The 23947-nt window shown below is 43.0% G+C and overlaps 1 protein-coding gene across 1 annotated transcript in view; it reads left to right on the top strand.

Annotated features, from left to right (window-relative positions):
- Positions 1 to 5613, top strand: part of pdcd6 (programmed cell death 6) — a 29910-nt gene extending 24297 nt beyond the window's left edge. Inside the window, exons 5-6 of the mRNA XM_070879831.1 lie at positions 2983 to 3092; positions 4682 to 5613. Of these exons, the coding sequence (XP_070735932.1) occupies positions 2983 to 3092; positions 4682 to 4780 (209 nt within the window). The 3' untranslated portion in view covers positions 4781 to 5613. The remainder of the gene's footprint in view (positions 1 to 2982; positions 3093 to 4681) is intronic.
- The last annotated feature ends 18334 nt before the right edge of the window (positions 5614 to 23947 follow it).

The following is a 23947-nucleotide window of genomic DNA, read 5'->3' as shown; positions in this document are numbered from 1 at the left end:
AGGAGGATGCTATGAGGCTGCAGAGTGACTTGGATAGGTTAGGTGAGTGGGCAAATGCATGGCAGATGAAGTATAATGTGGATAAATGTGAGGTTATCCACTTTGGTGGTAAAAACAGAGAGACAGACTATTATCTGAATGGTGACCGATTAGGAAAAGGGGAGGTGCAACGAGACCTGGGTGTCATGGTACATCAGTCATTGAAGGTTGGCATGCAGGTACAGCAGGCGGTTAAGAAAGCAAATGGCATGTTGGCCTTCATAGCGAGGGGATTTGAGTACAGGGGCAGGGAGGTGTTGCTACAGTTGTACAGGGCCTTGGTGAGGCCACACCTGGAGTATTGTGTACAGTTTTGGTCTCCTAACTTGAGGAAGGACATTCTTGCTATTGAGGGAGTGTAGCGAAGGTTCACCAGACTGATTCGGGATGGCGGGACTGACCTATCAAGAAAGACTGGATCAACTGGGCTTGTATTCACTGGAGTTCAGACGAATGAAAGGGGATCTCATAGAAACGTTTAAAATTCTGACAGGTTTAGACAGGGTAGATGCAGGAAGAATGTTCCCAATGTTGGGGAAGTCCAGAACCAGGGGTAAGCCATTTAGGACCGAGATGAGGAGAAACTTCTTCACCCAGAGAGTGGTGAACCTGTGGAATTCTCTACCACAGAAAGTTGTTGAGGCCAATTCACTAAATATATTCAAGAAGGAGTTAGATGTAGTCCTTACTACTAGGGGGATCAAGGGAAAGCAGGAATGGGGTACTGAAGTCGCATGTTCAGCCATGAACTCATTGAATGGCGGTGCAGGCTCGAAGGGCCAAATGGCCTACTCCTGCACCTATTTTATCTCTTTCTATGTTCTAGTTGGGGCCTGCTGGCTTTGAGTGGCCATAGCTTTTCGAATTGTTGAACGCTCATAAGTGACTGGCTGGCCCCTGTGTCCAGCTCCATGCGTACCGGGGATGCCGTTTAATAGGACCTTCATCATAGGTGGCGTTTTGGTATATGAGCTGTGAATGTTTACCACATGAAACTGCTGAACTTCAGCGTCCATTGATTTGCCCCACGCGTCATCCTGCCTCGCAGACCCCTCTTCTGGTCCATCCGCCTCGTAAATTAGCCTGGTCGCAGGCTTCCTGCACATTCTAGCTAAATGGCCAGTGAGGTTACAATTTCTGCAGGCGAACTGTTGAAACCTGCAAGTCCTGGCAGCATGTCTGCCCCCACACCTCCAGCATGAACTGAGATTCCAATTGTTGTGAACAAAAGAGCTGTTACAAGGCATTCCTCGCTGATTGTCCTTTTGACTGCTCTTGAGCACCCTGTTAGTGGGTGTCAATGGCCCCATCCCAGAACGCATGGTCCATTGGGATGGCGCAAATGTCCGTTCAGCCTGCCATTGTCGATGTTGAAAACATGTTCTGGGGTCTATTGCTGCCTGGGGTGTGTCGAACTGCCCTTGCCTATCTGCTGGGCTCTGAGTCGCGTTTATGATATTGACCCCCTGATCCATCGCCATGTGGGAGTCAGGGTTGTGTGTGTATATAATCTTGGTTTCCTCCTCCCCCGCCATAAAAGTCTGAGCCAGCAACGCCGCCGCTTCCAACGTCAAGTCCTTGGTCGCGATTAACTTTCTGAAAATCCCGACATGACCGATGCCCTCAGTAAAGAAATCCCTCAGCACCTTCTCCCTGCAGACGTCTGTGAACTTAGAGGCTGGCCAAGCGCCGGAGGTCCGCAACGAAGTCAGGTATGCTCTGTCCTTCCCGACGTCGGTGGGCATAAAATCTATATCTGGCCATGTGTATGCTCCTCGCCAGTTTGAGGTGCTCACTGATTAGTTTGCTGAGCTCTTCAAAGGTTTTGTCCGCCTGCTTCTCGGGTGCTAGCAGGTCTTTCATGAGCGTGTAAGTCTTAGATCCACAGCTGGTCAGTAGATGAGCCCTTCGCTTGTCGGCCGCTGCATCTCCCAGCCAGTCCTTCGTGACAAAGCTCTGCTGAAACCACTCAATGAAATCGTCCCAGTCCTCACCAATACAGTACCGTTACTCCTTGCTACCGGTGGCCATTCTCGTGGGTCGTTGATTCCCCTTTCTCGTTTCCACTGTAAAGTCCTTACACAATACCACAAAAACCACACGAGGCACATTCTATGGACAAGGTCACTCTGTGACCTGCACCTTTATTCACAGGGCCAAGAAGTGATGACCATGCGTGGGACCTCCCTTTATATACCTGGATGACCAGGTGAGGAGTGTCTCCCACAAGTTCACCCCCTGTGGTCAGTGTGTGCATTTCTCAAGTATATACAGTATTGCAGTGTTGTTACATGAAGGTTACATACATGACATCTAGATATAATAATTTGAGCAATAACAGGTGACTAGTTATTTTTTGAAATGAGAAATAGAAAAAAAACTGAGTATAGGTTCATCAAAACTTTGTTTTTAGAATAGTGTTTTGGGTAAGCTAGAGTAGTGATCTCGGAATGAGTTACATGGCTGTCGCTCAATGAAGGGGCAGTGATGACGTTTTGAATTGGCCATAACTGAGATTGAAATGCAACTTTGTAAACTCCCATGCATTTTTAAAAATTTCCTTTTTTGGTCTCTGGATGTTGGTGTAATATTGGTGAAAGTGTTTTTACATATGCTGTATCAGGGCTGGATTGGTGGGCTGCATGGGCCTCGTTCAGATATCTCTCTCCCTGTACCTTTTGCAGGTATAACCCTATCCAGTTACTCCACGGTATGTGTCACCTACGTGTTTTTTATTTTAATTATTTCATAAGGGAGAATCCTGTGAAAATCAAATAACTTGGTTTGCATCAATTCAAACCTTGAAACATATCAGTATTACTTCTGTTTGTATGCCATTAGATATATGTAAGTTGAAGTGTAATGCTAAGCTTCAGTAGTGCCTCACTATAAGACTTTCTAAGGTACTACTTTTGTCACTAATCTGAATGTTTTTTTTTTAAGGGTACCGTTTATCAGAACAATTCTACAGTGTTCTTCTTAATAAGTTTGACCGACAAGGAAGAGGGCAGGTGGCCTTTGATGATTTTGTTCAATGCTGCATTGTCTTACAGGTAAACTTAAGATCATTTAACAATTTTCTCTTTTCGGATCATTCAGCAATTAGGCATGTGATTTATACTGGAAAAGGTATAGCAAAGCTAGGAGGGAGTTTGACGGATGTAACAGAGTTAATGTAATGGGAACTGGTTTGTTGGTGCCACTTGTAAGTAATGCACAGGAAGTGGCCGCCCATTGGATACTTTGATATCTCCACCAGAGAAAATGGAAGAAATGATCACGTAAAACAAGTACTAGATTTATCTGGACCATAATGATCTGGAGTGGATTACAAGGCAGTTTCACACTCATGATTTGACTATGTTCAATCCTGAGACACTGCTGGCTTGTAATATACACCAATTGTGTAAAGTACAAGGAAATCATTCCTCACATCACTCTTCACATTGTAATAGAAACTTTATCTACTAAATCATGTTACATTGAGTGTCTGACGCAGAAACAGGCCATTTGGCCCAACAGATCTATGCTGGCATTTATGTTCCACAAGAGCCTCCTCCCACCCTACCTCATCTAATTGTATCAGGAAATCATAGAAACATAGAAAATAGGAGCAATAGTAGGCCATTCGGCCCTTCAAGTCTGCACTGCCATTCAATATGATCGTGGCTGATCCTCTCTTAACACCATATTCTTCTATTCCTTTCTCCCTTGTGCTTATCTAGCTTCCCCATAAATGCATCTATGCTATTTGCCTCAACTGCTCTTTTCATTTGCCAAAATAGTCCTGCTTGTTTTTTTTTAAAAAGCAGAAGGCTATGATAGGTTTACAGTACTCACTGGAATGTGTTCAGTGATGCTAATCCATCTCTGCACTGAGAAATTAATTGAACGCGATTTTCACCATAGTTATCTCAGTCCGAAGATGCTGCATCCTTTGTATCACATTATAGTTAGTAATATGTTATGTATTACATTGCTGTGGAGTGAATAACAATTGAACATAAACACTGTCCCAATGGGAGATGGGTAAATATGTGGGACTGTACATACAGACCAGGAAGGTATCATCCCTGGTGTGTGCTGAATTAGCATCAGGCAACAGTAGAAGTATTATGATTGGCCACAGCACTCCTGGGAGAGGGAGAGGGGGATCAGCCAGGTTGCCTGGTCCAAAAAACTATCAAGTGACCCTCCTGTACATTAGATAAGGACATGATCAGGCTTGGCTGAGATCCATTGGTGATCATATAACCTGACACTGTCTGGATATGAAGAATGGAAGTTTGGAATGAGGTACCAGAGAGCAGCCGATACCCATGAAGAGTCGGCACCTTCAGGAAAGGAGGGGAAATATTTGAGAGTTCTTAATATAGTTGGTTTAAATTTGATACTGATGGGATTTCATTTAAGTTGATCATATTTTTGATAAATTAAATCACCGTTTTCTCAGATTAAATCATAAAACTCATAGTTTACTCTTTTTTTTGTGTGGGGGGCGCGTCTGAAATATACAAAGCAACAAAAAAATATATTTGTTTCTGCCCCTGGGAGTAGAGTTAAAGAGGAATTGTGTTTAATACTGAAACATTTCTGATGGACTTTCCTATTTAAGAGGATTTATTTTTCTCCTATTGTACAGAGGCTGACGGATGTATTCAGGCGATACGATACTGACCAAGATGGCTGGATTCAAGTTTCATATGAGCAATACCTCACTATGGTCTTCAATGTCGTATAAATGTTTGCTACTGTATAACCCTTTGATTGTGTAATGAGTATAGGCAACTGATTCTGATTATCATAATGCAATTTAGATCTAATTCAGATCTTATGTAACACAGATTTGAAAGTTAAACATTAAACGTAAAGCTAGGCAAAAGCATAATCTGCTAGTAAATATTGACAAATTGCACTAATGGAGACAAACTCATTTGACTACTGTACATGCTTTTTTAAATATTTGTAATTGGTTTATTGCATGCAGATGTGCCATACCACATCCTATTGCATCTGTAACAATCTGAGTTTTGATAACTAGTTTAGATGTACAGCAGCCGAGGCTGCATATGGCAAGGAAAAGCTTTTTAAAATGTTATGCATGGTGCCTTATGAAATTTCCTTGAGCAAAATGATGCATCATACTATAAAATAATTCTCTGCTAAATATTCAGTCTGAACTGAGTAAATTTATGATGCAGACTAACCTAGGCAAGCTTGTGCCTTGGTAAGTTTAGATATATTTCATTTTAAATTCCTAACACATTCTTTGTAATTTATATTAAACAACAATTACGTTAATATTTTGACAGTGGAAATTGTTACTTGGTTTAATGTGAAAAATGGGAATCTGTAGTTAAACGCATCATGTAACATGAACAGACCTAAGCCCATAACCTTGAGCTGTCCTTTACCTAGCACAGGAAATGCCATTATGGATGATACTTAGTCTCGTGTATGCAAAATGCTCTGTGTAAACAAGTAGAAGTGGTGCCAAATGTTTATTTACTGTAACATTTATAATGTAAACCTATTGTAATTCACAAACTTTGAAATAAATCTTACTTTTCAATATATTGTATCTTAAATGCATTTTTATTCAGTTATCAGTGTCTGGACTTTTACATATGGAAAGAAAGTCTTGCATTTATATAGTGCCTTTAAGATTCTGAGGGGGATTGAGTGGGTAGATGTTAAGAGGTAGAACTAGGAGGCATAGTCTCAGGATAAGGATTCAGCCATTTAAGACTGAGATGAGGTGGAATTTCTTCACTGAGGCTTGTGATTCTTTGGAATTCTCTACCCCAAAGGGCTGTATGCTGAATCTTTGAGTATATTCAAGGCTGAGATAGATAGATTTTTGGACTCTAAAGGAAGCCAGTGATATGGGGATCAGGCAGGAAAGTGGAGTTGAGGTCGAAGATCAGCCATAACCTTTTTGAATGGTGGAGTAGGCTTGAGGATCCGTATGGCCTACTCCTGCTCATAATTCTTATGTTCATGGCCTCAATGTCCCAAAGCACTTTACAGCCAATGAAATAGTTTTGTAATGTAGGAAATGAGGCAGCCAATTTGCCAACAGCAATGTGATAATGACCAGATAATCTGTTTGTGATGTTGATTGAGGGATAAATATTGACCAGGACATCAGAAATAATTCCCCTGCTATCCTTCAAAATAGTGCCATGGGATCTTTTACATCCACCTGAGAGAACAGACAGGCCTTGGTCTCATCTGAAAGACGGCACCTCTGACAGTGTAGCACTGCCTCAGTACTGCACTAAAGTGTCAGCCTCGATTATTGTGCTCAACCTTTTGACTCCGGCTAGGGTACTAACAACTGAGCCACGGCTGATATGGATGGATATGCTGTACTGTATATAAAGGATAGATTTAATGTGTCAGCCTCCTTTGTTAATTCTCCCATGGGACAATTTCCCAATTAAGTAATGGATATTGCTGTAATGTGAATTTGCACCCACTTGTAACAGGTTGAGACTGCCCAACATCATTTTATTTAAAGCTGTTTTGGGTTCTCAAACATCAAAGCTAGTCACTATAGTCCTGGCTCCATTTTTTGGGGCATTCTTCCACCTCGTATAGACAGCCATAGTCACCAGATGGTGTCATGGGGCTGGGATGGTCAAAATATGGAGCACTTTTCACCCTATCTCAGTGGTTGAATATTTACTCATTTTAAGTATGGAAAGTCCAAGGTTAGGATGAAGAGTGTACCTCCAGAGAAACCTGTAAATGATAGTGCCCATATACCAAAAGCACCAGAAAATACTAAATACTACCTGTTTGCATGAAGGACCCTGGAGAATGCCATGTAAATGGATAAAATGCTTCAACAGTAAACTGTTAATACTCTTCAGCTGGGAATATGGCTGAGAAATTCAAGTAGGCCGGAAATTTGCCAGTATCTCTGCGGACGTTAATGGCCGCACACTAAAAGTGATTTACATTCGCGCAACGAAAAGGTATCTGCAATATCCATAATTGGGCAATTGTCCCATGGGAGAATTAACAAAGGAGGCTGACACATTAAATCTATCCTTTATATCCAGTGCAGCATATCTATCGATGTACTGGCACCAGTACTGGGGAAAGAGGGAGCTGTTCCGTTGGGAAGGGCTCCACTTGAACCCGGCTCGAACCAGTGTTGTGACGAATCGAAAAACTAGGGCAGTAGACGGGGCTTTAAACTAATGAGGGGGTTGGGAGGATTCAGGAAAGAGTAAATTTAAAAGCAGCAAGAGAAATGCCAAGGCTCTAGAGCAGTTTTGGGTAAAAATAAGCAGAGTGGGTCAGGAAGGAACAGAGGGTAACAAAGGTAATAGGGCATCACTGACTAAGGTGACACAAGAGAAAAATAGAAAAAAGTCAAAGCTAAAAGCACTTTCTGAATGCGCGAAGCATTCGCAACAAAATAGATCATTTCTTCTATCAATTTAATAGGTTCGATCTAATAGCCATTATGGAGATGTGGTTGTAAAGTGACCACAGTTGGGAACTAAATATTCCAGGGTACTTGACTTTTAGAAGAGTTAGGCAAAATGGAAAAGGAGGGGTAGCCCTGATGATGGGATAAAGACAGTAGAGAGAAAGGATCTTGGCTTGGAAAAATCAAGAGGTAGAATCAGTTTGGGTGGAGCTAAGAAACAGCAAGGGGCAGAAAACATTGGTAGGAGTTGTTTATAGGCCCCCAAACAGTAGTGGTAATGTAGGGCACAGTATAAATTAGGAAATTAGAGATGCATGTAATAAAGGTACTACAATAATCACGGGGGACTTTAATCTACATATAGACTGGGCAAAATAAATTTGCAGTAATAGTGTGGCGACGAATTCGTGAATTGTACACAAGATGGTTTTCTCAATCTGTCTGTTGAAGAACCAACTAGAGAACAGGCTATTTTAGATCTAGTATTGTGCAATGAGAATGGGTTAATTAATAACCTTGTAGTAAACAGGCCCTTGGGGAAGAGTGACCATAACATAATAGAATTTTACATTAAGTTTGAAAGGGATTTAGTTCAATCCGAAACTAGGGTCTTCAATCTAAAGGAAACTGTGTGGGTATGAGGGGAGAGTTGGCTAAAGTAGATTGGGAAACTATATTTAAAGGTATGATGATAGACAAGCAATGGCTAGCATTTAAAGAATTAATACATAATTTACAACAAACATACATTCCTTTAAGGCACAAAAACCCCACAGGAAAAGAGGTCAACCGTGGCTAACGAGGTTAAAGTTAGTATTCAATCAAAGGAAGAGGCTTATAATGTTGCCAAAAAGAGCAGAAGCCTGGGAATTGGGAGGATTTTAGAATTCAGCAAAGGAGGACCAAGAAATTGATAAAGGGAAAATAGAATATGAAAGTAAACTCGCGAGAGACATAAAAACAGACTGTAAAAACTTTTGTTGGTATGTAAAAAGGAAAAGTTTGCCAAAATAAATGTGGGTCCTCTAAAGGCTGAACCTGGAGACATTATAATGGGGAATAAGGAAATGGCAGAGAAATTAAATAAATACTTTGGTTCTGTCTTCACGGAGATAGACGCAGAAAACCTCCTGGAAATGGTGGAGTACCAAGGGTCTAGCGAGAATGAGGAACTGAAAGTTAGTATTAGTAAAAAAAAAGTACTGGATAAATTAATGGGAATGAAAGTCGATAAATCCCCTGGACCGATGGCCTATATCCGAGGATTTTGAAAGAGATGGCTATAGAGGTAGTGGATGCATTGGTTGTCATCTTTAAAAATCTATAGATTCTAGAATGGTTTCCACAGATTGGAAGGTAACTAATGTAACCCCGCTATTTAAGAAAGATGGGAAGAGAGAAAACGGGGTACTACAGACCAGTTAGCCTGACATCAGTAGTAAGCAAAATGCTAGATTCTATTAAGGACGTGGTAACAGGGCACTTAGAAAATAATAATAGGATTGGGCAGAGTCAACATGGATTTATGAAAGGGAAATCATGTTTGACAAATCTGTTAGAATTTTGAGAGGTTATAACTTGTAGATTAGATAAGGGAGGGGAACCAATGGATGTGGTGTATTTGGATTTTCAGAAGGCATTCGGTAAAATGTCACACAAGATATTGTTGACCAAAATTAGGGCTCATGGGATTGGGGGTAATATACTAGCATGGATTGAGGATTGGTTAATGGACAGAAAACAGAAAGTAGGAATAAACAGGTCATATTCGGGTTGGCAGGTTGTAACTAGTGGGGTGCCGCAAGGATCGGTGCTTGGGCCCCAGCCATTCACAATCTATATCAATGATTTGGATGAGGAGACCAAATGTAATGTATCCAAGTTTGCTGATGATACAAAGCTCGGTGGGAATGTAAGTTGTGAGGAAGATGCAAAGAGACTTCAAGGGGATATAGATAGATTAAGTGAGTGGGCAAGAACAAGGTAAATGGAATATAATGTAGAGAAATGTGAAGTTATCCACTTTGGTAGGAAAAATAGAAAAGCAGAACTTTTTAAATGGTGAGAGATTGGGAAATGTTGGTATTCAGAGGGACCTGGGATATCCTTGTACATGAATCACAAAGTTAACATGCAGGTTCAGCAAACAATTAAGAAAGCAAATGGTATGTTGGTCTTTATTACAAGAGGATTTGAGTACAAGAGTAAAGATGTCTTACTGCCATTATATAGGGCCCTGGTGAGACCACACCTGGAGTATTGTGTACAGTTTTGGTCTCCTTCCCTAAGGAAGGATATACTTGCCATAGAGGGAGTGCAACAAAGGTTCGCCAGACTGATTCCTAGGATGGGGGGGATTGAGCAGACTAGGCTTATATTCTCTAGAGTTTAGAAGAATGAGAGGTGATCTCATTGAAACATACAAAATTCTTACAGGGCTTGACAGGGTAGATGCAGGGAGGATGTTTCCTCTGGCTAAAGAGTCTAGAACCAGGGGTCATAGTCTCAGAATAAGGGGTCGGCCATTTAGGACTGAGATGAGGAGAAACTTTTTCACTGGGGGTGGTGAATCTTTGGAAATCTCTAAACCCTGAGTATTTGGGGGCTCAATCTTTGAGAATATTCAAGACAGAGATCGATAGATTTTTGGACATTAAGGGAATCGAGGGATATGGGGATAGTACAGGAAAGTGAAGTTGAGATAGAAGATCAGCCATGATCTCATTGAATGGCGGAGCAGGCTCGAGGGGCCGAATGGCCTACTCCAGCTCCTAATTCTTATGTAGCACGTTGTTTCAGGCAGTAGTCTCAGCAGGAGGCCCATTGTAGCTTGGCTGTAGCGTCTCTGGAGCAAGGCAGCATTCTCTTGATGCTAGCCTGTCATTTTAGAAAACTGTGTTGATCCCTTATTGGAAAAACTTTAGCTCTTAGAGCTCAACTTCATTCCATTAAAAAAATACATTGAAAATAATTCCTAAATGGCAGACTTCATCTCTTAAAGCTGTACTACCGTCGGCATGTAATAAAATGGTAAAGGTGCTTTAGCACTAACACAAATGGGTCAACAAGCCAGGGAAGGGGCACCCAGGATCTCGCCCACAGCACTCCAGCTTTGTGCAAGGGTTGGAGTTGATGGTGCTGGCCATTCTTAGCATAGGCATTGTTGGGCCCTTGGCTAGCGGCAGGACTGAAAGGATGCTGGTATCCTTATACGTTATTTTCCTTCTCACATCCCAATTCGCCCCCCCATCCCACAATATCTTCTGATTTACAAGGTGCACATGGTGTAAGCATGCAGCTCTTGTTTTCCTGCCCTCCCCTCACCACAACTCTACCCTTGTGCCGCCTTCATTTCACACACCCAAGAAATGCAGCCTGCCCACCCAAGTACTTGGATATACACTTGAAGTGCTGTAACCGACAGGGCTACGGACCAAGAGCGGGGGATAAAAACAGCTAGCTCGGAGCCGCGTGAACGGACCTATGAGGGAAGAAAGAAAAGAAATCAAAGTGTCACGTCACAGGAAAGCAGGTAAGTGATTGGTTAGTGAGTATTTCTCTATTTCCTTTTTTCTAAACTTGGGCATTGGTTTAAATTAAGAGCCGTGATTACAGATTCAAAACTATACATTGATAATTTGATATTTCAAAACTTGATAACCTAATTAGTTAAATAAAATACAATAGAGATGGCAGGCCAGGCGATGTGTTACAGTTGTAGCATGTGGGAGCTGGTGGACACCAATCTGATCCACGGCGACCACATCTGCAGTAAGTGTTGGTAGCTCAGAGTTGATGAGTTGGAGTCCGAGCTTCAGACTCTGCAATACATCAGGAAGGGGAGAGTTACCTGGACGCTGTGTTCCAGGAGGCAGTCACACCCCTCAAGTTAAATAATTAAAATTTGGTCCATAATCAGGAACAGGAGGATGTGACTACGAGTGAGGCAGGTATGGGGATCCAGAAGGTAGCATTGGAGGAGCCTCAGTCCTTGCAAAAAAAATGTTTAAACATTACTCTCTCCCACAATGGCCGTTCTCCCTGGTACAGCCCTCATCTTTGCTCCCTCAAGTCCAAAGTGCACAGATTTAAACGGATGTGGTGGACAACTGGTTTAGCCATTCACCGCCAGATCTGGCTGGACCATATAAAGCATTATTGGGTCCTACTCTTGTCTGCAAAAACTGCTCACTCATCCAGGATCATTCTGGAATGCAAAGATAATACCCGGCTACTATTCCCTACTGCTAACCGTCTTTGTAAACCCCTCTCCCGTCTCCACCACACTCACCTCCAACAAGTGTGAGGAGCTTATGGACTTCTTTGTCTCAAAGATTGAGACCATCCGATCAGCTGCCTCTGCGAGTTCCCTTCCTTCCCCTAGCCCTCAGCGCCAAACTTCCTCTGAGGCTCCCCTCTGCCCTAGCCCTAAACTCGCATCTTTCACTTGTTTCTCTCTGATCTCCCCTCTTGACCTCTCCAAGCTCATCTTGTCCATGAGATTCACTTCCTGCTCCCTTGACCCTATCCCCACTAAACTGCTGACCACCCAACTTCCTTTTCTGGCTCCCATGTTAGCTGACATTGTTAACTGTTCTCTCTCCTCAGGTACTGTCTCCCTCTCCTTCAAATCTGCGGTCATCACACTCTCCTCAAAATCCAACCTTTGGCCCCACTGTGCTCGTTAGCTACTGCCCTATCTCCAACCTCCCTTTCTTGTCCAAAGTCCTTGAACATGTTGTTGCCTCCCAATTCCATGACCATCTTTCCCAGAACTCCATGTTTGAATCCCTTCAATCTGGTTTTCGCTGCTGCCACAGTACCGAAACGGTTCTCAAAGTCATAAAAGACATACTTTGTGACTGTGACAAAGGTAAACTATACCTCCTCGTCCAGCTGGACGTGTCTGCCGCCTTCAACACAGTTGATCACTCCATCCTCCTCCAATGCCTCTCCACCATCGTCCAGCTGGGTGGGACTACACTCGCCTGGTTCCATTCTTATCTATCTAATCATAGCCAGAGAATCACCTGCAATGGCTTCTCTTCCTACTCTCGCATCGTTATATCTGGTGTCCCCCAAGGATCTATCCTTGGCCCCCTCCTATTTCTCATCTACATGCTGCCCCTTGGCGACATCAGCCGAAAACACGGAGTCAGTTTCCACATGTATGTTGATGACACCCAGCTCTACCTCTCCACCACTTCTCTCAACCCCTCCATGGTCTCTAAATTGTCAGACTGCTTGTCTGACATCCAGTGCTGGATGAACAGAAATTTACTCCAATTAAAGACCGAAGCCATTGTCTTTGGTCCCCGCCACAAACTGCATTCCCTAGCCTCTGATTCCATCCCTCTCCCTAGCATCTATCTGAGGCTTAACCAGACTGTTTGCAACTTAGGCGTCGTATTTGACCCTGAAATGAGCTTCCGGCCACATATCGGCAGCATATTTAAAACCGCCTATTTCCACCTCCGTAACATTGCCTGCCTCCGCCCCTGCCTCAGCTCTTCTGTTGCTGAAACCCTAATCCATGCCTTTGCTATCTCTAGACTTGTCTACTCCAACGCACTCCTGGCTGGCTTCCCACATTTTACACTGCGTAAACTCGACGTCATCCAAAACTCGGCAGCCCGTTTCCTAACTCGCACCAAGTCACGATCACCCATCATCCCTGTGCTCGCTGACCTACATTGGCTCCTGGTTAAGCAATGCCTTGATTTCAATATTCTCATCCTTATTTACAATTCCTTCCATGCCTCACCCCTCCCTATCTCTAATCTCTTTCAGCCTCACAACCCCACGAGATGTCTGTGCTCCTCAAATACTGCCCTCTTGAGTATCCTTGATTATAACTGCTCAATCATCGGTGGCTGTGCCTTCAGCTGCTTGGGCCCTAAGCTCTGGAACTCCCTCTCTGCCTCTCTACCTTTCTTTCCTCCTTTAAGACACTCCTTAAAATCTACCTCTTTAACCAAGCTTTTGGTCATCTGCTGTAATTTCTTCTTCTGTGACTTGTCGTCAAATTTATCTGTTTTGTCTTATATCACTACTGTGAAGCACCTTGGGACGTTTTGCTACGTTAAAGGCGCTATATAAATAAAAGTTGTTGTTGTTGTTGCAATTGTCCAACAGGTTCGAGGCTCTGACTCCGTGTGTGGATGAGAGCAGGGACTGCAGGGAGGAAGAGTAAACTGACCACAGCTCCATGGTTCAAGTTGGGGGAGTAAAAAGAAATAAATAGTGGTAGAGGACAGTATAGTTAGGGCAATCGATACTGTTCTCTGCAGCCGAGACCACGAGTCCCGAAGGCTGTGTTGCCTACCCGGTGCCAGGGTTAAGGACGACATCTGTGGGCTGGTGTGGGAGGGGAAAGATCCAGTTGTCGTGGTCCACATAGGTACCAACGAAATAGGTAGGACAAAGAAAGAGGCTCTGTTGAGGGAGTATATGCAGGTAGGTCCTAAATTAAAAAGCAGAACCACAAAAGGTAATAATCTCTGGATTTTTACCTGAGCCATGAGCAAATTTGCATAGGGTAAATAAGGTCAGAGCGATGAACACATGGCTCAAAAATTTGTGTGAGGGAAATGGGTTTTGATTCATGGGGCACTGGCACCAGTACTGGGGAAAGAGGGCGCTGTTCTGTTGGGACAGGCTTCACTTGAACCATGCGGGGACCAGTGTCCTGGCGAATCAAATAACTAGGGCTGTAGATAGGGCTTTAACCTAAATAGTGGGGGGGGAAGGGTTCAGGTGAGGGGAAATTTAAAAAGGCAAAGTGAAAGGAGAAGGCAATAGTGCAGGATAGCGATAGGGGTAATGCTAACCAGAGTGTGACAGGAAGGGACAGAGCATATAAACATAAGAGTAGAGTCAGAGTAGGGAAAAATGGTAAAAAGACAAAAGTAAAAGCTCTTTATCTGAATACACGCAGCATTCATAACAAGATAGATGAGTTGACGGCACAAATAGAAATAAATGGGTATGATCCGATAGCCATTACAGAGATATGGTTGCAAGATGACCAAGGCTGGGAACTGAATATTCAGTGGTATTTGACATTTCAGAAGGATAGGCACAAAGGAAAAGGAGGTGGGGTAGCTCTGTTAATAAAGGATGAGATCAGTGCAGTAGTGAGAAATTATATTGGCTCAGAAGATCAAGATGTAGAATCAGTTTGGGTGGAGATAAAAAATAATAAGGAGAAGAAGTCACTGTTGGGCATAGCCTATAGGCCTCCTAACAGTAGCTACACTGTAGGACAGAGTATAAATCAAGAAATAATGGAGACATGTAAGAAAGGTACGGCAATAATCATGGGCGATTTTAATCTTCATTAGATCGAACAAATCAAATTGGCAATGGTAGACTTGAGGACGGGTTCATAGAGTGTATTCGGGATGGTTTCTTAGAATACGTTGTGGGACCAACCAGGGTGCAAGCTATTTTAGATCTGGTAATGTGTAATGAAATAGGATTAATTAATGATCTCATAGTAAATGATTCTCCAAGAAAGAGTGATGAGAGCATGTTAGAATTTCAAATTCAGTTTGAGGGTGCGAAATTTGGATCTCAAACTAGTGTCCTGAACTTAAATAAAGGCAATTACAAAGGTAGGAAGACAGAGTTGGCTAAAGTAGACTGGGAAAATAGATTAAAGGATAAGATGGTAAAAACGCAGTGGTAGACATTTAAGGAGATATTTCATAACTCTAAGTAAAGATATATTCGAGTGAGAAAGAAAGACTCTAAGAGAAGGATGAATCTTCTATGGCTAACTAAGGAAGTTAAGGATGGTATTAAATTGAAAACAAAGGCATACAATGTCGCGAAGATTAGTGGTAGGCCAGAGGATTGGGAAATTTTTAGAAACCAGCAAAGGATGACTAAAAAGATAATAGAGAAGATAGATTACGAGAGTAAACTGGTAAGAAATATAAAAACAGACAGCAAGAGCTTCTACAGGTATATAAAAATGAAGAGAGTAGCTAAAGTAAGCATTGGTCCCTTAGAAGATGACACTGGGGAATTAATAATGGGAAACTGAGAAATGGCAGAAACTTTGAACAAATATTTTGTATCAGTCTTCACGGTAGAAGACACTAAAAACATACTAATAATAATAATCAAGGGGCTAACTGAAAACAATCACTGTCGCTAGAGAAAAAGTACTAGGTAAAATAATGGGACTAAAGGTGGACAAGTCCCCTGGACCCAATGGCCTGCATCCTAAGGTCTTAGAAGAAGTGGCTGCAGAGATAGTGGATGCATTGGTTGTAATCTACCAAAATTCTCTGGATTCTGGAGAGGTCCTAGCGGATTGGAAAACTGCAAATGTAACACCCCTATTCATGAGAGGGAGACAGAAAGCAGGAAACTATAGGCCAGTTAGCCCCCTTAGTTTTAGTCTCCTTATTTAAGGAGGAATATATTTGCATTGGAGGCAGTTCAGAGAAGGTTCACTAGGTTGATTCCTGAGATGAAGGGGTTATCTTATGAAGAAAGGTTGAGCCTATACTCATTGGAATTTAGAAGAATGAAAGATGATCTTATTGAAACGTATAAGATTCTGAGGGGGCTGGACAGGGTAGATGCAGAGAGGATGTTTCCCCTCGTGGGGAATCTAGAACTAGAGGGCATAGGTTCAGAATAAGGGGTCGCCCATTTAAAATAGAGATGAGGAGGAATTTCCTCCCACAGAGGGTCGTGAATCTTTGAAATTCTCTACCCCAGAGAGCTGTTGAGGCTGGGTCATTGAACATATTTAACGTAGAGATAGACAGATTTTTGAACGATAGGGAGCCAAGGGTTATGGGGAGCGGGCAGGAAAGTAGAGTTGAGGCCAAAAACATATCAGCCATGATCTTATTGAATGGCGGAGCAGGCTCGAGGGGTTAGATGGCCTACTCCTATTTATGTTCTTATGAGGCTGAATAGCTTTTTTACAGCTGGCACAGATATGATGGGCTAAGTGGCCTCCTCCTGTACCATAATTTTCTATGAAGACCATCAGCAGTGTCCCCCACTGAAAGTCAGCAGCCTTCCATCAGCTATGCTGCAGCCAGTGGGGTAGCACGGCCTGACATCAGTAGGATAGGCAAAGGCAGACACAAGACAGTAACTAAGGGAATGCACAAGGGTGATTAGTTGATTTCTTGATGTCATTGGATGGATAGGTGTATAAAGTAAGATTGGAAAGTTTGCTTTGTGGTGGCTTTTATTTCAGCATTGTGGCCAAGAGGACAGTAACGGAGGAAAGGTAATGTGTAGGACTAACGTTGAAAGGGGAATTGGGGTTGTGGTCACTGATACCACAGGCGGATAATTCCATCCCGAATATCCAGGCTAGAAAGAGCAGATGCTGGAAATCTGAAATAAAAGCAGAAAATACTCAGCAGGTCAAGCAACATCTCGACCCGAGACGTCAACTCTTTCTCTCTTCATGGATGCTGCCTTGATGAGGGGTGCACCTCACCAGGGCTAGACCAATATCCTTGTGGGGAGGTTAACTAGTGCTGCGGGGGAAGAGTTTAAACTAATTCGGCAGGGGGAGGGGCAGCAGGATGAAGCATTAGAGACGAGAAATTAGGTGCACAAAGGACAGAGAGACAAACAGCATTCGAATAAATACTTCAGGAATAGGAGGTAGGTGGGGAAACACGAAGCAGACTAGAATGGGTATGGAGTGCATGTGCATAAATGCACAAAGCATGGTAAATATGGATGGTGAGTTGCAGGCACAAATTGCCACATAGCTTTATGATAATAATGGCAATAATGGACACCTGGCTCAATCAAGGAGATTTGGGAACTTAATATTCCTGGTGACAAGATGGTCAGGAAGTATAGAGAAGGAAAAATAGGATTGGGGAGGTGGCAATAGTGGTCAAAATACTGCTACAGCACTGGAAAAGGATGATGTACCTAAGGAATCAATGACAGAATCTAGTAAAGAATGATAGAGGAGCTATTACGCTGCTGGGTGTACACTATCTGATACTAAATAGTGAGGAGGAGATAGAGGAGCAAATTTGCAGGCAAGACAGATTCAAGAATTATAGAGTAGTGTTTCTATGCTATCACATCTATCACACGAAGCCACGACTTCAATAGAGTATTAAAAACTGTCCAAAAGCTTAAATCCAAATGTGCGTTGCTTGTGATGCACAGTGTCTCTGCAGGGCTGCTTCACGAATGCTTTTCTGTGCATGCTTAGGACCCAGCGTAATGATGAGCGAAAACATCCAACTTAGCATTCATGCCATCAAGTCCAGGGTTGCACGCTGATTGACATCACGATCTGCTGGTTTACATTTCAGAGGAGAGTGCTGTAAACACGAAGCCTCAATCTCTTACCCAGGAATGTTGTCTGGCTGGCATGTTTAGGAGATCATGGCCCCGATAAAAGGGCGCAGAGCTCAGGAGGAGCAGCAGTTCGGGAGATCAAGGCCGAAGGTAAATCAAAGAAGTAAAAAAAAACAAAGTGTAACATCATAGCCAAGTGGGTAAGTGATTGGCTGGTGGATTAGTGAGTATTTAATCTTTTTCTTTTTATTTCCTTATCAGTAAGTAACCTTTGACATTGTTGCCAATTTAAGTTAATTTAAGAGTTAAGTCATGGCAGGAGAACCCAGACCCTTGTCATGCTCCTCTTGTGCTATGTGGGAACACACGGATGCTTTCGGTGTCCCTGACTACTAGGTGTGCAGGAAGTGCATCCAGCTGCAGCTCCTGACAGACCGCATTGCGACACTGGAGCTGCACATGGATTCACTCTGGAGGATCCATGATGCGGAGGATGTCGTGAATAGCACGTTTAGTGAGTTGGTCACACCGCAAGTAAAGGTTACTCAGGCAGATAGGGAATGGGTGACCATCAGGCAGAGCAGTGGAAGGAAGGTAGTGCAGGAGTCCCCTGCGATCATCCCCCTCCAAAACAGATACACCACCTTGGGTGCTGTTGGGTGGGGGGGGGGGGGGAATGACTCATCAGGGGAGGGCAGCAGCAGCCAAGTCTATGGCACCATGAGTGGCTCTGCTGCACAGGAGGGCAGGAAAAAAAGAGTGCGAGAGCTATAGTGGTAGGGGATTCTATTGTAAGGGGAATAGATAGACGTTTCTGCGGCCGCAATAGAGACTCCAGGATGGTATGTTGCCTTCCTGGTGCAAGGGTCAAGGATGTCTCGGAGCAGCTGCAGGACATTTTGGAGGGGGAGGGTGAACAGCCAGTTGTCCTGGTGCATATAGGTAAAAAATGGAAGGAGGTTCTATAAGCTGAATTTAGGGAGCTAGGAGTTAAATTAAAAGCAGGACTTCAAAAAGGTAGTAATCTCAGGATTGTAACCAGTGCCATGTGCTAGTCAGAGTAGAAATAACAGGATAGCCAAGATGAATACGTGGCTTGAGGAGTGGTGCAGGAGGGAGGGATTCAAATTCCTGGGACATTGGAACCGGTTCTGGGGGAGGTAGGACCAGTACAAACCGGACAGTCTGCACCTGGGCAGGACCGGAACCAATGTCCAAGGGGGAGTGTTTGCTAGTGCTGTTGGGGAGGGGTTAAACTAATATGGCAGGGGGATGGGAACCTATGCAGGGAGACAGTGGGAAGTAAAATGGGGGCAGAAGCAAAAGATAGAAAGAAGAAAAAGTAAAAGTGGAAGGCAGAGAAACCCAAGGCAAAAATCAAAAAGGGCCACATTACAGCAAAATTCTAAAGGGACAAAGTTTGTTAAAAAAAAAATCAAGCCTGAAGGCTCTGTGCCTCAATGAGAGGAGTATTCATAATAAGGTGGAAAAATTAACTGTGCAGGCAGCTGTTAACAAATATGATATAATTGGGATTACGGAGACATGGCTCCAGGGTGACCAAGGCTGGGAACTCAACATCCAGTAGTATTCAACATTCAGGAAGGATAGACAGAAAGGAAAAGGAGGTGGGGTAGCATTGCTGGTTAAAGAGGAATTTAACACAATAGTAAGGAAGGACATTAGCTTGGATGATGTGGAATCTATATGGGTAGAGCTGCAGAATACCAAAGGGCAGAAAACGCTAGTGGGAGTTGTGTACAGACCACCAAACAGTAGTTGAGAGGTTGGGGACAGCATCAAACAAGAAATTAGGGATGCGTGCAATAAAGGTACAGCAGTTATCATGGGCGACTTTAATCTACATATAGATTGGGCTAACCAAATTGATAGCAATACGGTGGAAGAGAATTTGCTGGAGTGCATTAGGGATGGTTTTCTAGACCAATATGTCGAGGAACCAACTAGAGGGCTGGCCATCCTAGACTGGGTGATGTGTAATGAGAAAGGACTAATTAGCAATTTTGTTGTGCGAGGCCCCTTGGGGAAGAATGACCTTAAGATGGAGAGTGACACAGTTAATTCAGAGACTAAGGTCCTGAACTTAAAATAAAGGTAACTTCAATGGTAGGAGACGTGAATTAGCTAGAATAGGCTGGCGAATTATATTTAAAGGGTTGACGGTGGATAGGCAATGCCAAACATTTAGCGATCACATGGATGAACTTCAACAATTGTACATCCCTGTCTGGAGTAAAAATAAAACGGGGAAGGCGGCTCAACCGTGGCTAACAAGGGAAATTAGGGAGTGTTAAATCCAAGGAAGAGGCATATAAATTGGCCAGAGAAAGCAGCAAACCTGAGGACTGGGAGAAATTTAGAATTCAGCAGCGGAGGACAAAGGGTTTAATTAGGAGGAGGAAAATAGAGTATGAGAGGAAGCTTACTGGGAACATAAAAACTGACTGCAAAAGCTTCTATAGATATATGAAGAGAAAAAGATTAGTGAAGACAAATGTAGGTCCCTTGCAGTCAGAATCAGGTGAATTTATAAATGGGGAACAAAGAAATGGCAGACCAATTGAACAAATACTTTGGTTTTGTCTTCACGAAGGAAGACACAAATAATGTTCCAGAAATACGAGGGGACCGAGTGTCTAGTGAGAAGGAGGAATTGAAGGAAATCCTTATTAGTCAGGAAATGGTGTTAGGGAAATTGATGGGATTGAAGGCGATATATCCCCAGGGCCCAATAGTCTGCATCCCAGAATACTTAAAGAAGTGGCCCGAGAAATAGTGGATGCATTGGTGATCATTTTCCAGCAGTCTATCGACTCTGGATCAGTTCCTATGAACTAGAGGGTAGCTAATCGAACACCACTTTGTAAAAAAAAGGAGGGAGAGAGAAAACGGGGTTTTATAGACCGGTTAGCCTGATATAAGTGGGGAAAATGTTGGAATCAATTATTAAAGATGAAATAACAGCGCATTTGGAAAGCAGTGACAGGATCGGTCCAAGTCAGCATGGATTTATGAAAGGGAAATCATGCTTGACAAATCTTCTAGAATTCTTTGAGGATGTAACTAGTAGAGTGGACAAGGGAGAACCAGTGGATGTGGTGTATTTGGACTTTCAAAAGGCTTTTGACAAAGTCCCACACAAGAGAGGAGAGTTCAAAATTAAAGCACATGGTATTGGGGGTAATGTATTGACGTGGATAGAGAACTGGTTGGCAGACAGGAAGCAGAGAGTCGCGATAAACGGGTCCTTTTCAGAATGGCAGGCAGTGACTAGTGGGGGTGCCGCAGGGCTCAGTGCTGGGACCCTAGCTATTTACAATATACATCAATGATTTAGATGAAGGAATGGAGTGTAATATCTCCAAGTTTGCAGATGACACTAAGATGGGTGGCAGTGTGAGCTGTGAAGAGGATGCCAAGAGGCTGCAAGGTGTCTTGGACAGGTTAGGGGAGTGGGAAAATGCATGGCAGGTGCAGTATAATGTGGATAAATGTGAGGCTATCCACTTTGATGGCAAAAACATGAAGGCAGACTATTATCTGAATAGCAGATTAGAAAAAGGGGAGGTGCAATGAGACCTGGGTGTCATGGTACATCAGTCATTGAAAGTTGGCATACAGGTACAGCAGGCGGTGAAGGCGGCAAATGGCATGTTGGCCTTCATAACTAGATATTTGAGTATAGGAGCAGGGAGGTCTTACTGCAGTTGTACAGGGCCTTGGTGAGGCCTCATCTGGAATAGTGTGTTCAGTTTTGGTCTCCTAATCAGAGGAAGGACATTCTTGCTATTGAGGGAGTGCAGCAAAGGTTCACCAGACTGATTCCCGGGATGGCAGGACTGACATATGAGGAGAGACTGGATCGACTGGGCTTGTATTCACTGGAGTTTAGAAGAATGAGAAGGAATCTCATAGAAACATCTAAAATTCTGACGGGACTGGACAGGTTAGATGTAGGAAGAATATTCCCGATATTGGGAAATCCAGAACCAGTGGTCACAGTCTAAGGATAAGGGGTAAGCCATTAAGGACTGAGATGAGGAAAACATCTTCACTCACAGTTGTTAACCTGTGGAATTCCCTACCGCAGAGAGTTGTTGATGCCAGTTCGTTAGGTATATTCAAGATGGAGTTAGATATGGCCCTTACAGCTAAAGGGATCAAGGGGTATGGAGAGAAAGCAGGAAAGAGGTAGTGAGGTGAATGATCAGCCAGGATCTTATTGAATGGTGGTGCAGGCTCGAATGGCCTACTCCTGAATCTATTTTATATGTTTTTATATTTAGCTCTGGTATGTCAGAAATTCAGATAAAGCTGCACTGCTTCCTTCTCAAGGCAGATAGAAGCTCAACCTTAATGAGAATCCTTTAAGACTTTTGGATCTAAAAATGCTCAGAGATGGAAGGCGTAAGACAAAGTGCTACCTAATAGGCCTGCCAGCAAAGTTGAAACCCATGGAATAAAAGGGACAATGGCAGCATGGATACGGAATTGGACAGGTGATATATATTAATGACTTGAACGTGCAAATATAGGGCACAATTTCAAAATCTGCAGATGACACAAAACTTGGAAGTATAGTGAACAGTGAGGTGGTGTGATAGACTGCAGGCAGACAGGCTGGTGAAATAGGCGGACACATTGCAGATAAAAATTTAATTCAGAAAAGTGTGAAGTGATTCATCCAAAATGGTGAGGATATATTAACTAAATGGTACAATCTTGAAGCGGGTGCACGAACAGAGACCTGGGGATATGTGCGCACAAATCGTTGAAGGTGGCAGCGCAGGTTGAGAAAACTGTTAAAAAGGCTTAATGGATCCTGGGCTTCATAAATAGAGGTACAGAGTACAAAAGTGTGGAAATGATGATGAGCCTGTATAAAACGCTGGTTCGGCCCCAACTGGAGTAGTGTGTCCAATTCTGAACACCCCATTTTAAGATGTGAAGGCCTTGGGAAAACGTGCAGAAAAGATTTACAAGAATGATTCCAGGAATGAGGAACTTCAGTTACGTTGATAAGACTGGAGAAGCTGGGGTTGTTCTCTTTGGAGCAGAGAAGATTGAGGGGAAATTTGATAGAGGTGTTCAAAATCATGAGGGGTTTGGACAGAGTAGAGGAAAACTGTTCGCATTGGCAGAAGGGTAGAGAACCAGAGAATACAGATTGAAGGTGATTTGCAAAAGAACCAAAGGTGACACAATAAAAAACTTTTTAAAAAAACACAGCAAATAGTTAGGATCTGGAATGCACTGCCTGAAAGGGTGGTGGAGGCAGATTCAATCTTATCTTTCAAAAGGGAGTTAGATAAGTATCTGAAGGAAAAATCATTTGCAAGGCTATGGGGAAAGGGTGGGACTAGGTGAGAACTGGCACGAACTTGACAGACCGAATGGCCTTCTTCTGTGCTGTAACCATTTTATGATTCGCAGACTTCAAAAATATAGTGGGGGCGGGGTTGGAGTGGGGAATCCAACTCTGGTACAGCCTCCCCCCCCCATACTATTTGCCAATAGATGAGGGAGTGACGTTTTTCCAGATGAGTAAAAACTATTTGAAGATTGGGTTTTTAAATTGCCACTGATCAGAAATTAGTTTCTGGTTACTGCTTCCCCTAATGAGGTCTTCTTCTCAAGAGTGGTTTTCTCAGCTGGAGAAAAATATCACGTAGGATAGTAAAATGTCTTACTTCGGTTGTTTCCAGAATATGGAATACTTTTAGTTCCAGTTCTGCTGTTGATCATCAGTGCTGCTTCCTGCTCTAACCTGGAGAATTTAATTAATTAGTTATGCTAGAAAATTTCTATCCACCCTTTACCTTTAGGTGGTTCATCTCAACTCTTCCTCGCCCTTCCTGGACTTTTCTCTGCCTCTGAGGATAGGCTTTCTACTATCATTATAAACAGATCAATAACCTGGATTATACTTCCCAATCCACTTCCTGTCAGGACTCTATTCCCTTTTCCCAGTTTATCCATCATATCCGATCTGATGATGCCACCGTTCACACCAGAGCCTCTAAAAAGTCCTGAGTTATGGTTTGTTGAGACATGGGCTGTGAGTGAAAATATCAGGCAGTTACTATGGACATCTGACTATTAAACAGCATTTAAGACTCAAAAGCCATTAAA

This window comes from Pristiophorus japonicus, chromosome 5 (genome assembly GCF_044704955.1).
Source record: "Pristiophorus japonicus isolate sPriJap1 chromosome 5, sPriJap1.hap1, whole genome shotgun sequence".
Lineage (NCBI taxonomy): Eukaryota > Metazoa > Chordata > Chondrichthyes > Pristiophoridae > Pristiophorus > Pristiophorus japonicus.
This window is presented reverse-complemented; position numbering and strand designations above follow the sequence as displayed.